This window comes from Ostrinia nubilalis, chromosome 20 (genome assembly GCF_963855985.1).
Source record: "Ostrinia nubilalis chromosome 20, ilOstNubi1.1, whole genome shotgun sequence".
Classification (NCBI taxonomy): domain Eukaryota; kingdom Metazoa; phylum Arthropoda; class Insecta; order Lepidoptera; family Crambidae; genus Ostrinia; species Ostrinia nubilalis.
Genome location: NC_087107.1, coordinates 1,892,750 through 1,909,782, shown reverse-complemented (window position 1 = coordinate 1,909,782; position 17,033 = coordinate 1,892,750). Strand labels below are relative to the sequence as shown.

The window sequence follows — 17,033 nt, the reverse complement described above, 5'->3', positions numbered from 1 at the left end:
CATTAGGCGATACATGTTTGTTGCAAAATCGCCCTTGTTACATCGGCATAAGATGCCATAGTGTACAGCTCGACTTGCTCTCTGTACATGAGAAAAAGCGCGTTGATATTTATAACGCACGTTCAAGTGAAATCAAGGTCACTTGTCTTTTGTATCTCATCATCATACTATCATCACTCATAAGTTTTTAGCTAAGCTTTCATAAATATTTGAAGGTGAAACAGATACTGAAAATTGTTACAAATGTCTTAGTTTTCAAGATATATAGTACGTAATGCGTCTACGCCGACTTATCCTGAGATTTATCTGTTCATAGTAAGTATGCATCATACAAAGTAAAGATCATGAATGATTGACTGCAGAGTATGTCTACGTTATCAGAAAATGAAGCAATATTTTAGGAAGTTTGAATATAGTTTGTTTTAATGCAAATTATTACAGTGGCACATGTAGTGCAGAATCATTATTTTTTACGAAATGAGGTTCATTAACATGTTTACCATTAAAAACGAAGCAAACATAAACAAAAGTCGCTACTTTAGCAGCAAATTCTCGGATTACGTGTATCTTGATCTTAATATCGGATAAAAGAAACACGTCAGGTGAAAGTGCGTAATTTTTAAATCCATTTGTATCTTTAGTAGTGTAAAAAACGAAAACACGACGCTGCGCTCTATAAAAATCGATCCAACATCATACACAGCACTCGATGATAAGATAAGGCAAGTATAGCTTCAACATGTGTAGATACATCATATTTTCTATTGATAGACTATGCTATTGCGTCTAATTTTTAACCATCTGTATAAAAGTTACAGAGCTATTTCCAATGAAACTTCCAAAGATGCCAAATTCAGGTTTGTATTCTGAATTTATTACTCAAGATATAATTTGTTGAATTTCAATATTCAACACCAATTTATCACACGGCTAGAATATATGATTGAATAAAAATTTTTTTGTGCTAGCTAAAGACTATGAATAATGGTATCTTATGAAGCTAGAAAAGGTGATATTTTCCAGCAAAAATGTGTTACTGATACTGACACATGTGTTGTCTGGACTTTCAACATGTGTCTTACAACGACCGAATTTACACATAAACCAAACAAACATGTCTCGAAATCGAATGCCACTGAAAAAGCGCACGAACCCGTCGCATTATCAAGTGGTTGATCGACAAAATCAATAGCTTTATCAGATCCAGAAACTGGCGTGGCACGCAAATCTGCGCCCGCATTAAAACAAGCAGAATTATGTGAAATACAACACCCAATACAGATATAATCAGTATTCTTAACACATGAGAAGTAACAATCTACCCGATTAGTACTAGAAGTTAGGAGATATGTAACTGCAGCCAGCACTCGATAATTCATAAATACACATAGAAAATGTATTTAGGAAAAACCTCTTAGCTTTAGTCAAACTCAGACACTTTGACTTTCCTCAAATGGGACTCAGTAATACAGCAATTAGTGTGCATAGCAAGTCCCGCCATCTGCATCTGAAAACGTTGGAGACAGTAAATACGTAGCTAGATGATCTTCACGCCACCAAATATGAACGAATAATGAATGAATGAATTCTACAGGCTAAGATGATTTTGAAGCAAGAAGTTACTGTATCTTCCCCTACTATGCACAAGGTTAGTTTCACCACAATTCGATCTACTTTTCCCGAGAGCGGTGATAATGCAGAGTTTTTACAGTCAAGTCTAGATCTACAATGACTGGACTTTTTATAGTAATGTAGACAAAAACTGCTGGCAATAAGTCTAATGCGGTAGGCGGTAGACGAAGCAAAATGTTCCACAGCAATTGCGAAAGAGATCGGTTGAATTTCGACAAAAACTTGTTCCTGCAACATTGTTAGGATTTAAGAGAAATTTAACGGTCAGAAAGTTCCAATTTTTAAACGAACTGTGCTAAAAATTCATTAATTTTGAGTTTTGTCTTCGATCTAAGTACACTCCCATGTGATATTCTTTACAGCCAGTTTGTCTAGCACCAATAACTTTGAATTGGTACTGCCTACAATACCTTTTTGCGGGCTATCTAAAAATAGCAGGCCCGCAAAAAGTATCGTCGGCTAGTGTCGGTCTGGCCACGCTTCTGTGGTTAGTCTCGCGTATACCCACCTTCCAATAATGATGATTAGTACCCTGCAGTTATTCATGATGATTAACGAGTCTATCTCGATGAATTGCTGGATATTATGAATCCTTTCAGCTAATTCAGCAAACATCAACAGAACTGGCATCTAAATTAACAAATCGAATGCGAGCAATTACCGCTGCTGGTATGGTAATAAGTGCTAAGAATTTTACATTTAAATAAGATGCAATGACGACAATAATGTAAACTGCTAACGACCTTCATTAGGACTTGAGTCACCAAGGTCGTGGAGGAATATTTGTCTGTAAGAAACAAATGTGTATCGCTTCAAAACAGTAACTCTATCCTACAATTTTATATGAAGGGCAATTTCTTGAATCGATAGCGTATGACTGGTTTATTCTATGTGGGTGGCAATGGCATAGTACACACGTTACACGACTACTCGTCATGAGTTACCCAACCTGACTCATTACTATGACTGTCATACCTCTAGATAGATAGCAATCAGTGATGAAGCCCACACACTATCGCATCGACCTGTGTGTCCAACTATGATTTCCACAATACAGGTTGTTTTGAAATATTACCTATGATTTATTGGTTTAGGACTTGAGAGATAATGATGGCATCTTAAAGCGATATTATAGCTTCGATTTTTGGAATTTGGACAATACAAATATTGATGTTAAAGCACTCGGCCTAATAAAAGGATTAGCAAACTAAAGTGGCTGCAACTGCAAATAAAAATATGTATTAGCAAATTAAAGTGGCTACGAGCTAATCACATTTGGCGTAGAATCTACGAAATCGATGGGGTCGACGTGTTGTATACTTGTATACGACTTGAACTAAAACCGCGTCTTGGCAAACGTAGAGTGGTTAGCAAGATATACCTACAAAAGGCTACAAGCTGTTGGGAAATACAAGAAGTGACTTAATACACCGGAGGACTGATGCACGTGTGACGTAGGTACTGATGATAAAGGACAGTATAAAATAATAAAACCCGTAACCGATTCATGTAAGATCATGTAGAAATGGGATACAATAACCTAGGAATGAATTAATTACTTTCCTGACCTTTAATGCAACAATCTAAACAATACCTAAACAAGCGCTACAAAATAAAGATTCTGTTCTACCCCATAAAATAGAATCTTCGATGTAAATACTATCAACACCAACGTACACTATCGCAATCCAATCCAATACATCAGATAAGGGAGATGGATGGAATGCTATTACTATTGGGTCAGCGTTGTTTACATACGTCTAGAGAACGAGTTCTTATCACTCAGCAGTAGTTAGTTATAAACACTGTTATTTTTATCATCTTGAAAACTTTTTATGGATAAAGGCCCCAAAAGTTTGTCCTCTATTGACAGACATAAGCAAAAGCAATAAAAACATAACCTAAATGATAAAACAACAGCTGCAAATGACAAAAATACAATAGAATCGCATGTTTTGCGGAACGCTGGAACATTCCATTCATAAAATGACGTCGGCATTAAAACTACAGCCGTCACACAAATGACGAACCCAGGTAAACGTGCAAATGCAACTGTACAGACGATAGCACATCGGGCTATTTGCAAAATCGCCTCTATTACTTAGTACATAGTTCTCGAGTGGCGACCACGGGCTGGAAGACGTAGCGTGGGCAGGCCTCCTACTAGGTGGACCGACGATCTGGTGAAGGTCGCGGGAAGAGCCTGGATGCGGGCAGCGCAGGACCGTTCATTGTGGAAAACCTTGGGGGAGGCCTTTGTCCAGCAGTGGACGTCATTTAGCTGAAAACGAACTTAGTCCATAAGAGGCCATGCTTGACGTGCCGTCATCTGTGCCTACTTACTCACTGATTTAGTTACTGAACTACTCGTATAGTAAGTATTTGTAGCGTAAGACAAGGATCAATAAATAAATAAATAAATCTTTGGACAATTTCACACAGCGCCAGCTAGCCCCAAAGTAAGCAACTTAATGGTTGTGTTATGGGTGCTAGCTTAACGGATATATATACTACTTATATACTTTTTTTTTTAAATACATAAATATTATACATAGTCACACCCAGACCCGTCACAGAAATCAATTAGTACTTAGTTCGCCCATCTCAGCAGCCTTTGCCAAAGTGTAGGCTGACGTTTATTCAATGAGTTTGAACAGAAAGTGTTTAGAACATGGGTTGGTTTTCTTTCTCGATTCAAAATTCTATTCCAATAAGTGTGTGGGTTGGATACATTAACTCCACGTAAGCTGATCTTGCTGAGTTGAATGTCATACAGACTTAAATTAAAAGTAACAATTTACGTAGACGATATTATGAGAAACTATTTACGTATACGATCTAATAGCTAATATGTTTACGTTACTATTACTTCTAATGGTGAGAAAACACTTCGAATGAAAACAATAAAAACCATTAACCATGAAGCAGTAAGGTCTGCTAATGTCTTTATTTCATCAACTACTTTCAAAACTGGAAAAGTCCTGAAGAAAATTTATGAACCTAATGTCTTCCAACGAGACTCCAGAAAATAATCCAGCTTTAAATCTGCTCAAGTACAAACAAGCCTTCTGTCGCCAAGCGACACAGTTTTATTAATACATTGTCTTGTTTATTACCTCGATGGTCAATGTACCGTGACGAATATGACTCGGAAACAGGTTACCCATCCTTGCGAGGGTTGAGCGACATCTGCCAGATGCTGGATGACAATGTGGAACGTGCAAAAACTTCTTTTTATGCTGCGAAGACAGATGTGTCAAAAGTTGGTATTCCGTTTCCAGCTGGATTGTTTTAAATGGAATGTTTATTGATAATTCAAGAGCTATCGTCAGTTTATACAATTTTTGATCGTTCAAACTTTTCGAAACTCTCATGATGACGATAGAAAACGAATCACGTCGAGATAATGCTCCAAACGGACATATGACTTGCTAGTGTTAATAAGCAAAAAGTATATTTAGCTACATTGAATGAATCCGACTCTGTAATATCGCACCTTTAAAGTTAAACCGTTACTAAACGAATTTTTCGCAAAAATGAGTTATCAACGCCATCTTACTAAAGGACACGTAAACTACAAGATAAAATAGACCACTTCTTCAAAATTGCCTTCTAACGCCATCTAGCGTTAAAGCATAACGTTACTAAGCCAAACTTTGAACGGCTCGCTAAATACAATAACGGGTCTATGCAAGTAAGAACGTGTTTGTTGCGGAGTGATGACGAAAGTTTAAATTCATAGTGTGATTATTTGGATAGTAACGGCCGTACGTCACAAAAAAGGTAAGTTGTTTAGTTTTTTTAATGAGTAAAGTGTGACTATAAGTTTAAACACAGTTTTCGTTTAAAAAAATTACACAATTCATTATAAAATTTCTTTGGTAAACGGTAACAGTTGGTATAGTCACAGTTTGCCTTTATTTTTTTAGGTACTTATCTAAAAATATTTATCACTAAAGGGTGCCTATTTCGTTAATTACAGTTTTTCAATAAGCAATGAGTAAATTTTATGATAGGTATGCCTAGTTACAATAGTGAAACATTTTTTTTAGTCTATAATAAAATATAGATTAAAAGCATTTATTTGCTCCAGGTGATGTCGTATTTCCGGAACCCACGTTTGGCTCGCATTATGGAAGCTGTGGACGCTGAAAAAGATTCCTCATGTTTCGAAGAACCCAAGCAAACATCTATGGACGAACTTAATATAATTTTAACTATAATTTTACACAAGATGCAAATCCGATACGTCATTCCGATCCGCGGCTTGCGCCAGTTCTCGTTCGCGAAGGAAAACGGCGTGAGGCTTTTGTCAACTGCCTCAACATCACGATGCATTCCGCACTCGTTGGTAAGGAAATAATCCCTGAGACTGCACACTTCACGGTTGTGGAGGTTCTTGGCATTTAAAAAGCTTCGACCTCCCCACTTCCGTGGAATATACAGTCTCATTACAGATGAGCGCGGATGTAACATGCGATGTTGTGTGAGCTGCTGACGTACCTTCCTATCCAGGGCGTTAAGCTCAGTCAGTCAGAGTCCATCTTAGTATGCCGAAGGAGTATATTAGTAGAGGCATCACCCAACCGTTGAAAGCTCTTGCTTTGTTGCCGCCAGACAAAAGGCTATTAAGAACTTTTGTCAGTCGGCTACAAAAGCGTTCTTTCACCGATTTTTTTATGTCTTCTACCGATATACCTAACGATTCTGACATACCAAGATACTTATAGGTCTCAGTTTCGGACAGAGATTTAAGTGTCATTGTCTCAGAAAGTTGTAAATTCGGAGAACTCACAACTTTTCCCGGTCTAAATGTAAGACCGCACACTTGTCTACACCAAACTCCATCCTGATGGCGTTGCTAAATACCTGTGTGGTTTTTAGCAACTTCACCAGGTCTTGTCGTTTTGTTGCGAACAACTTGAGATCATCCATGTAGAGCAGGTGACTAATGACCTCACCCCCTCTTCGTAGCTGATAACTAAGCCCTGAATCCTTTAACAGAGTGCGAAGAGGATTCAGTGCTAGGCAGAACCACAAGGGACTCAAACTGTCACCCTGGAAATGCCTCGCTCAATCCTTATGAAGTTCAATGGATCAGGAGACCTCTCACCACCACCTGGCTGCCGAAGGACTATAGTCCACTGCCCCATGCATGAGCATGAGCGTAAAAAGGATCTCATTGCATCTACCTTATACAACTCTAAGATCCTCTCCCGCCATGATTGAGGCACCGAATCATAGGCCTTCTTATAGTCAATCCAGGCAGCAGAGAGAGCTTTCCTGCTCCGCCGAACTTGTTGGCTAATGGTTATGTCTATGAGGAGGAGCTCTTTAGTACCACGAGACTCAACCTTACATCCATTCTGAGCAGTGGCCACAAAATATTGTTCATTATTTTTTATTATTAAGTGATTTAAGGTAGGTATGTGAACAACCTTTCGAGGGTAGGGAAATAATGCTGAGATTGTTACTTGAGTTTAATACATTTTTTATGTATTTTTTTGTAATTGCTAGGTGTGTTTTTTTCTTATTCGTTATCAGTTATACTTCCTATGATTTAAAGGTACAAAATGTCTTAAAACTGATTAATAAATAACTAGGCTAAATGCTTGTATGGATATCTTTAATTTGTAATAAAATATTGTTGGTTTCGTATGTTTGTTATTTTTTTAATATTGTAACATAATCACAAATACCTACTCTATGATATAAAATTTAAATGTATAATAATATCACCATTATCATTGAAATTTAAATAGTTTTCAATATAGTAACATTATTTGGACTGCAATTTGAATAGTAATTTATTAAAAAATGAAAAAATAGTAAATGGTAAAGTGTTACTATAATTATATAAATCAAAATAAATAATACTATACATAAAATATTTTATTTTTGTAAATCACATAACATAGCGTTAGCACATATCTATCATATAACTCATTAAGAAGCCTTAAAATACTATTTCCTTTGACTGTATTGAAAAAAAACATTGACTTTTTTCTTATTTTGGCTCTCCTGCAAAATTTCATAATTTCGTTTAGTAACGGTTTAAATTTAAAGGTGCGATATGATGACAAACTTTAATGGAGGATACTAAATCTAGCATGGAAAAAGCGAGGGTGAAAGAGTCGTATAGGAAAGACTAATTTACATGGTGATCGTTAAAACCAATGACAACATAACATGTCATGTCAACAACGCATTAGGATTAAGTTTTATATCAATCGGTAGACTAAATCAAATAAAATCAATTCACGGTACAATGCCTTTGGCAATAAAACCATAATATATGAACAAGACTGTATATTAGGAAAGGCGACCTTGCCGGTCCGTGTACAACTTGTCAAGTCTGTGTAAAATGAACTTATTGCAATTTGCAATAAAGACGTTATATCTAACAGAGTTGTGAGCAATATTAGATTCTAACATGTTATTAATAAGGGTAGGGTTAAAGTGTGGGTGTCTGAATTCTGTATGAAGCCATATGCTGAGGCTTTTGATATTATAAGTTGACACCTACGAATTAACTTTTGAAGAAATGACATGTTTGCTTGTGGAGCTAAAATGACTCAGGATGCCATTAATAAAATGATCGCAGACTTGGCTCTACTTAATTATGTTTCATCAACGTTTTTGGAATTCATAAAATTTTTGAACGATAGTTTCTTACCCCGAGATAATTGATTTGAGTATCTTTTAATATTTTGACATAATTTGATTCTAGAATTGTTTCAGGTACAAGTGATCTTTATTGTGAGCTTGGAGAGCAAGGTAACGTGTTCCAAAAAGGGGTATAAGTGGATGCAAAGATTATTTCTGCTTAAGAGCAAATAGCATTCATAAACCTGGCTAAAAATACACTCTTGAACTATTCGGTAAAGATCGGAATGTAGGCGCGTCTGTCAACATAAGCGATTGAACTCCAAATCGGTGTTTTCCTCTCTGCGAGAATATTAATTACCTAGCTAAGTACGCAGCAGGTGTCCTGAACTCTGACATTATGGCACGTGGTTTGAGAATGATTTTGATAGATCGATGTGTTTTTCCCAATCATCGCCCCACTTCTTCCTCGTTGGGGTATTTTGAGATTTCGACTGAGTGATGCATCCATTATGAATCTGCTTTTTCTCTACATGTGATATGATATTATAGTAGATTAGCTACTAGACCATCATTTTTGTTGACCACTTCTTAGTGTCTCCCCATGCTAATAACCAGAAGACTAAGAAGGAATGGCTTATATTAGTCGAATTCTTTGAATAGCCATCTTCGATGGTCGTGGTCACGGTTATCTGGGTGATTCGATCGTGACGGAATTTTTAGGGTCTTCAGCAATTTAAGACTGTATTGTATGACCATGGAAATGCACATTTCTTCACAATCGGAAAATGGGAGACAGGTCGAGAAATTCATAGCTGTGCAGCATAATGAATTCAGGATAAGTCAAGGGCATAGGCATTTCAGATATTTGCCAAGCTGTATATTTTGGCTTTACATGAAAGTGGTGACGGAGGTGGTCCCAATCCGGCAGGGGACTTTGATCCGATTGAATCGATTGGGGTTATTACATACATTGTGTTGAATACTGAATAAGGGCGTCAGATGAGTTTGAAGGTAGCTTTCCTTTTATATCGCAGATAAGCAACAGATGTGTCGATAATATTTGTCGATGAGAAATGTAAAGATTTTTCGAGGAACACTCGAGGAACAATTCGCGTTCGCGGTCTTAGAATTTTTCGCATATTTTTAAACATTGTGGAATTTGTTTTGGAATCATAATATTGTATTTTATTTTATTGAGGGATTGTTTTTTTCGGACTTTTAATTAAGCATGAGCCTACGCATATTATTGTACAGAACTCTAAGTTCTTCTATCAATATTCCTGTGATCAGAACTAATAAAAAATATATAAAAAAAATAAAAAACTTTAAAAAGATACAATGTTTTATAACTAGCCACATGGTACCTACAAAAAATCCTTGACCGATTGTTGCTCACCCTATATGTAAATTAAAGAGTTTCCTTGGGCAACAAGCATTAATATTAGGTGTTTTTATCAAATTCATACCCAATAATGCATAACAAAGACGCTAAAAACTGCAGCATGCAAATTAACACCAATCATGCATTTCGACGTAAATTGCTTAATTTACATTAAAGACTAATAATTTAGGGTTTTATCAGTATTGTAAAATACCTACACGCTATTTTAAAATTTATTTAACTATCTGGGGTTTGAAAATTTCCCAGTACCAGTTGAAGCAGTTTTTTTAAAGTGAAAATCATTACCTAGGTATTATTATTTAGGCCATTAATTGAATTACGCTCCACACGCATTTATTTTAAATTCATCCGTATTATAGGGGTAGGTATCAGCTCAGATTGATCGGATAGTCCGTTTGCGACTAAGTTTCTGACTTTCACAATAACTGGAATTGGACGCACGAGTAACACGTGTTCATATTATTATGAAAGGCGCCGCAAGAATGGCGACTGAAAAATCGTTATCTTTTTAAACATTTATACCCATCTTACAACCTAGTATGATTCTAGAATAGGTTCAAGCCTGTGATTGATTAAAATTCAAAATTTTAACCAATCACTTATTCAATAATGCATAATTGATCCAGTTTTAGGCGTCAGTTTTAGGAGTCAGAACATTTTATAGAATGAAGAAAGTAAAAGAAACTGAAATGTACATTTCCACATATTTCAAAATTCAAATATACCAAGCAGATAAACTTGGTAAAAAAATAGAAAAACTAGCTGATACAGCAGCAAATCATTGATGCATTTTAAATGAGAGTGTAGGAGTGATAGCATTAATAATGAATTTTAATATCAAAGATATCCAAACTTCGGCAATGGCGCCCACACGTTATTCGTTGATGTATTGAGTGGATATGACTATTGCATCATAATAAACGCAATGTCATTAGACCAAGGTGTTAATTAATAACTTTGTAGAGCCACAGCATAAAATATTTTTTTATGCATAACAAGGCTGGTATCTGATCAAGTAGTTAATTGAAGTTTCCTAGCAGTGAAAAATTGCAAATTAATGGAATTATTTGATGACCACCAATTATTAATCTATATTATAAAAGAAAGTCGTGTTAGTTACTCCACTTATAACTCAAGAACGGCTGAACCGATTTAGCTGAAAATTGTCAGGGAGGTAGTTTAGAGCCAGGAGAAGGACATAGGATACTTTTTATCCCGTTCGAAATTAAAAAAAAAAGTCTGCTTATTTATTGCCATTAAGGCGGAACAAAGTCACTGAAAAAAACTTAAAATACACAAGCCTGGTAAATATTTTTTTTTTCATAACCAGTAGGTACAACAGAAAGTAACTGCTTGGTATCCAATGGAACATCAGGATTGCAGAGGCACTAACAACTAAATCAGAATTGCAACCTCGATCTCAAGTGTCTTGAGAAATATTGATGGTAAGTGATAGAAGCATCAGAATAAATAACAGACGAAGGTCACAGGTTATGGATATTATTTGATTGACAGGTCTTATTGGAATTCTTAAACTCATTTGGTATTATTCAAGCACCCTTATTATAAATGGCAATGAAAAAAAGCCTGTAAAAGAGGGTCTCTATCCAGTACATTAAAACAGTGAATGAGTTAAAGATAATTTTAAGGAATTAAAAAGTAGGTAATATTTGCAACACTCAAAATGCTTTTTTAGATCAAACTCTCTTGTATTCTACTGAAAGGTTATTTTAGAATAAAAGATAATTACTTAATGATTATAATACATTAGTAACTAGAGCTAATTTTATTAGTTAACACAACAAATAAATTGGTTAATTAAAAACAATTTTGTTGAATTTCTTTTTGATTTCTTAAAGTGTCCTCAGTTCGGCAATCCAAGAATTTGACGTTGCAATATGTACTTCATGAATACCAGAGTATTCTATTTCATTACTCGTAGCGAATATTGCAGACTTTACTCTTTTAAGCTAAAAATGACATCAGATGGCGGTGACTCAAACAGTTACGAAACATTTATCTCGAAAAACAAGCATTTCAGTAATTGCATTAGAACAGCTGAAAACATTAACAAAAAATAAATACTATGCATGTTGATACAATTGCAATATAAACCTTATTGCCAATTAATTCAATTATTATTCGTGAAAGTGTACGCACATTCAAATAAAATGCTGCTGTTATTTTTATTTCAATTTTTATCTGTATTGTCATAAAAGCAATCTATGACACTGCAAGTAGGTATAATAATGATTGTATTTGCTGTAATCATGATTATGATGTTTCTTTCTATTAGTATGCAATTAACTTATCAAATGGGGAATTAAATACTTATCGGTAGCCCATATTATCCATAATACTGGAGCTTACATAGGTTATAAATTATTTTCTAACGATTAAAAGTGAATATAAACTCCATGCATTGGCATGCCGTGCAGACATTGCTTGCAATGCATTTCCAATGGTTTTTATTGATAAATACTAAAGTTTATAATATTTTTAGGTATCTCATACTGTCTACACTGCAATAAAACATCTACCATGGACTCCCTATCGTCTGTTAAGACCTGTACTTACTGAACGCTTTTTTAATCCTATCTTTTTACTTTATATTGTATCTTAACAGTTTTAGGGCAGGGTAAATCCCAATTTTTTAGACAATTACTATTCATTAACTACATACCCCAAAAAGACTTATGACTTTAAAGTGTAATTCTGCATATATTGTGATATAACCATGATAAGATAGCCGACTAGAAAGTGTACTGCAAATTCTACATGTAAGAAATATGTTGTGTACATAAAATACGTCAGTGCATAGGTAATCACGGAACTTGTGACTCAAGCCGTACATTATACGAATAACTAATGATTTCATCTACTTTCTTCAGAGAGAATTAAGCGTGAAATTGCAGTAGAAAGCCAAAAAATAGTCAGATATAACGGTAACTAAGCACGAAACACCCAAATTCAGAGAGACCAGAATGACATTAGCAACATCATCGGCCGCGCATTCCTGTTGTCTGGCAACTATTTTGCTAATTTTAGAACATACCACGACGGGAAAAAGGCGTCCAAATAAAGATGAAAAACAAAACATTGGATTGTGACGAGCACATCGCACCACGGACATTCTCGAACCGAACAAAACCACTACGTGGGGCCACGACACGATTTAGGGTTAGACAAATTTCAATCACATTTTACACCAAAATGACACATTTTAACTGTAATTGCACATATACCTTTACTTTCAGCGGTTTCGGTAATATTTTTCACGTCATCAACCATCTTGCTGGATGACAGTCACTCACTATTCACTTTTTATTCGAACATATTTCGAAAACTCATACTCGGTTCACTATTTTCAGACAGCCAGCCAGCGATCTATACGATAACACTTCGTTCCGTTCACTGCCAATGAGTCCAATGACGTACCGCAGCCGAGCGATGAGATGGCGGTGGCAAATGTAGGCGAACCACCTTCCAAATAAGCAGCAAAAAAATGTGTTTCAGATTTTTAAACTTTAATTATTTCTACTAGTTTTTGAAAAATTTATAACAAAGCATCACAAAAACTGATAAGATGGAAAATTTCAATGAATGTAGGCATAATAACGTTGTTACCGGGTCGTCCACCGAGTTCAAATAAAAATAATTAGCTAGTTTGACATAACTTTCTTATCCATTGCGTGCTTTGTGCCAATAATAATACTTTATTACAAAGAAAACACGCAATACAAATGAAAGTCATAAAGAAACTTTTGACTTGTAGCGCCATCTAGTATTGAGTAGCAGAGTTTATGAACTGGAGTTGCCATTATCATAACACATTTTTATTTTTTTACAAAATGTTTGTTCAGTTACGGTATGTGAAAATACACGTAATTTCAGATTAAAAAATGTATTTGTTTAGGAAAAAATAAGTTTCAACGTTGTAAAAGTAAAATCACAAAAGTAATGAATAACTCACTCTACCAGCGCCATCTATTATAACTTCTACTGAGCATTATAAACAGGGATAAGACTGCCATCTACAGTAGGTTCTTTATTTACACTTTGGTTTCAAAGATATTTTATCAATAGATGTCACTGTTTCAGAGATACATTGAGAAAATTTAAATTTAAATTTTTAGTGGAACTTGAAGCTTTTACGTTACGTTTTTAAATCAAACTGTTAAAAAAATGACAATCTTAATTTTGGTAACTTTTTTACTATTTTTCTGGATTAAAATTCAAAGTTTCAAACTTTCGGGCGTTGAATTTTTAAAATCAATACTTAATATTATTAAACATAAACAATACCTTGATCTAACCTTGTAGGTACCTAATTTTATTACGTTCGTAGGTAATAATAAGTAGGTAGGTCTTTAATTCGAACGGATGCAGACTCTGTCGGGAAGAGAACCGGCGGTCCTAGCCAAGGCTCTACGATCCGGTCCAGATTTCTCTTCGCTTGCCATTTTCCGCCCATTCAAATAACTAGCTGATTTATGTATGAATTAGAAAGCCATATTAATGTAAAATAAGTAGACAAGTACACTTATGTATTTAGCATTTAGCTAGTTGTCTCGTAGTAATTTCAAAATCCTTGAGATTAAAATTAATTTTATTTATATTTTCACGTCTTATTTTCATATGAGTAAATAAAATATAGAATCGGTGAGGGACAGGAGACACATCACATCATACATAAGTAGGTTTCGATAGATCATCATACATAATGCAGATATAAGAAGAGAAGGTACAACAGTCAGCGTCAATAATTAGTTGATGACACCCATAGTAAGTAGCCAAAAACTTTGCAAGACGTCTTTGTTACATTGCATTGGAAGAAGGATGTGTTATCAATTTTTTGCTGGTCACTTTGGATGTCATGAACTACTTATTTGACGCTGACTGCCTAACTTATAAATTACATGGGAATCAGCAGCTCTATTAGTACCTAGAACCTGCCTAGCAGTCTATGTCATGGAAGGTGATGTCGATTAATGATTCCTTGATCTTTGCTCTACGATATTTATTAATTTATTACGTAATCACTGCTTCATTATGTTGTACAGATCATGCACTCCATTTATTACGTTGTCGTTTGAAAGGCTATGTTTTGAAATAATGTGCAATACCTAGTCATTTTCGATATTGGCAGTTTGACGTGCATGATAGAGTATCATACATCTTACAGGATCTTTATCTGCAAAACTAGCGGCCGCCCGCGACTTCGTACATTTGGATCCCGTTTTACCCTCTTAGAGGTGGATTTTCGTAAAATCCTTACTTAGCGGATGCCTACGTCATAACATCTACCTGCATGCCAAATTTCAGCCAGATCCGTCCAATGGCTTGGGCTGTGCGTTGATAGATCACTATGTCAGTCAGTCAGTCACCTTTATGTTATAAATATTTAGAAGATACTATTACTTGTAGACAAGGCAGTTAACTATAATATTAGGATCAGGCTTAAATTATGTGTTAGGGATAGGCATTGCTCATGGAAACAATAATCACCTATTGTTACGGTAAAATGAATTACCCAACTAATATCAAGGTTGTAAAATAATGTAATTGTAATAATAATTGTTATCATGCTACAATATTACTCACTCTTAATGACGTCCGTTACATGTCATTAAATAGTATTAAAAAAATAATAAAATCTACCATTCATACAAAGGTTGCTTAACTTCGTTAATCATCACCAAAGTGCTGTGGGTATTTTAGTTGACTGATAGCAACTAGTCGCTATCGTAGATAGAGATCACGAAGAAGCAATGCAAACTCTATGGTCGATGAGTAGAAAATAGACCCTTAAAAGTTTTTTCTTTCTTTTTTTAGTTTCCAAGCAAAACCTCGGACGGACAGACAGACGGACAGACAGACGTTCCTTGTCAGGACCAGGGCCGTCTTTAACCTACCAGGGGCCCTGGGCACTTAAGGATCAAGGGGGGCCTATGTCATCTGGAGAAAGGTCTTTTGAGTAGACAGGGGCCCCTTCGGTCGCGGGGCCCTAGGCACGTGCCCAAAGTGGTGGAAAAGAGGGGGCCTGGTCAGGACTACTAAACCTTAAAAATGGTCTCTCTTGTCTTTCTCCTTCTTTTTTTCTTGTGGTATGTACCTGTCTTATGTACCTTATGTATGTTAAGTGTGTCCTCTATCTATCTATCTACTTAGGCTTTCCTAATTGCATCGAACGTCACTGAGTTAACTAACTAATTTCATCGTTAAAGATGTCGTCAGAAAAAGTGAATGAATGGAAAGACTAGTCAATTATTGAAAGCCTGACTCATAGGGTTCCCTAGTGTTACATAGACTCTACATAAGGCGTTGGTTAAAATAAATATACAGGGTGACTACGAAGTTATGTACTTGATCAAATAAAATATCATTTGTTTAGCACTACGTCCGATTCGAACCCAATTCGTATCCTTCAAAATATGGATCTAAAAAACTATAAAATTAATGAAATCTTAAAAACTAGGTACTTTAATGGAGACGGATCGGATCGGATTCAGTGAGAAACCGCTTTAAGCTCTCACAGTATCTCCGAAGTCCTGTGTGGATTTTAATCAATCTAATTCTTCGATGTCATGAAGTATCCAAATTAGTTTGACTTATGCGTAAATTCTATAACTTTAACTGTACTGTACAACCTACGATTATAGAATATAGATAAAGATAGAGGTTCTAACAAATAGTAAGTAGACTGGTGAGCTTCTAATATTTGATAGAGATTTTTCCGTAGATCTGATTCAGTCATATTATTATACCTGTTTATCAGTTTACAAGTAGTATTACATGCATCAATACACCTATCAGATCCCCCGTCAATGGTTTTATAGTAACCCTGTATAGGGTATAATTAAGTAACCCGAAGGAAATGCCTGGTGGTGTGGTCACCGGCAATTATGTTTGTTGAAACTTTTCTTGGACGATTCCTGCACAGTATAATCGTGTTAGGAAACGAAATTCAAAACGCGACGCAAACTTTTTAATAGTGAATTTATTTGCCTAAATATTATACTAGTTGTCTGGGTTATATGGACTGGGTAATGCATTACACCTGCACCTTGCACCGTCCACTAGTATCGGAAAGTATAATTTAGAGTGGTTTATTTTTAATTTAATGGTCATTGAATATTAAACAAAAATGACACATTTTGTCCACAATAAAATTAACTTGTCTCAATGACAAATATTTGCAAATTCGCGTACATTATCTTGCAACATAACGTGCGAAGGCCCGACCGCCCGACGCTCTCCATGCGGCACAACACTAACCGATTGATTTCAATCACCCGCCCAATCAGAAGCAACGAGTATCAATTAATTACCACTTAAACTCGCCGGTTTACACCAACCCGTTCCGTCGCGCACGCTGCACATTTGACAG

At 35.6% G+C, this 17,033-nt stretch overlaps 1 protein-coding gene across 1 annotated transcript in view; it reads right to left on the bottom strand.

The window, feature by feature from the left end:
• LOC135081842 (ensconsin-like) overlaps window positions 1–13,223 on the bottom strand; it is a 57,760-nt gene extending 44,537 nt beyond the window's left edge. The window contains exon 1 of the mRNA XM_063976622.1: window positions 12,889–13,223. Within this exon, the coding sequence (XP_063832692.1) occupies window positions 12,889–12,934 (46 nt within the window). The 5' untranslated portion in view covers window positions 12,935–13,223. The remainder of the gene's footprint in view (window positions 1–12,888) is intronic.
• Between the last annotated feature and the right edge of the window lie 3,810 nt (window positions 13,224–17,033).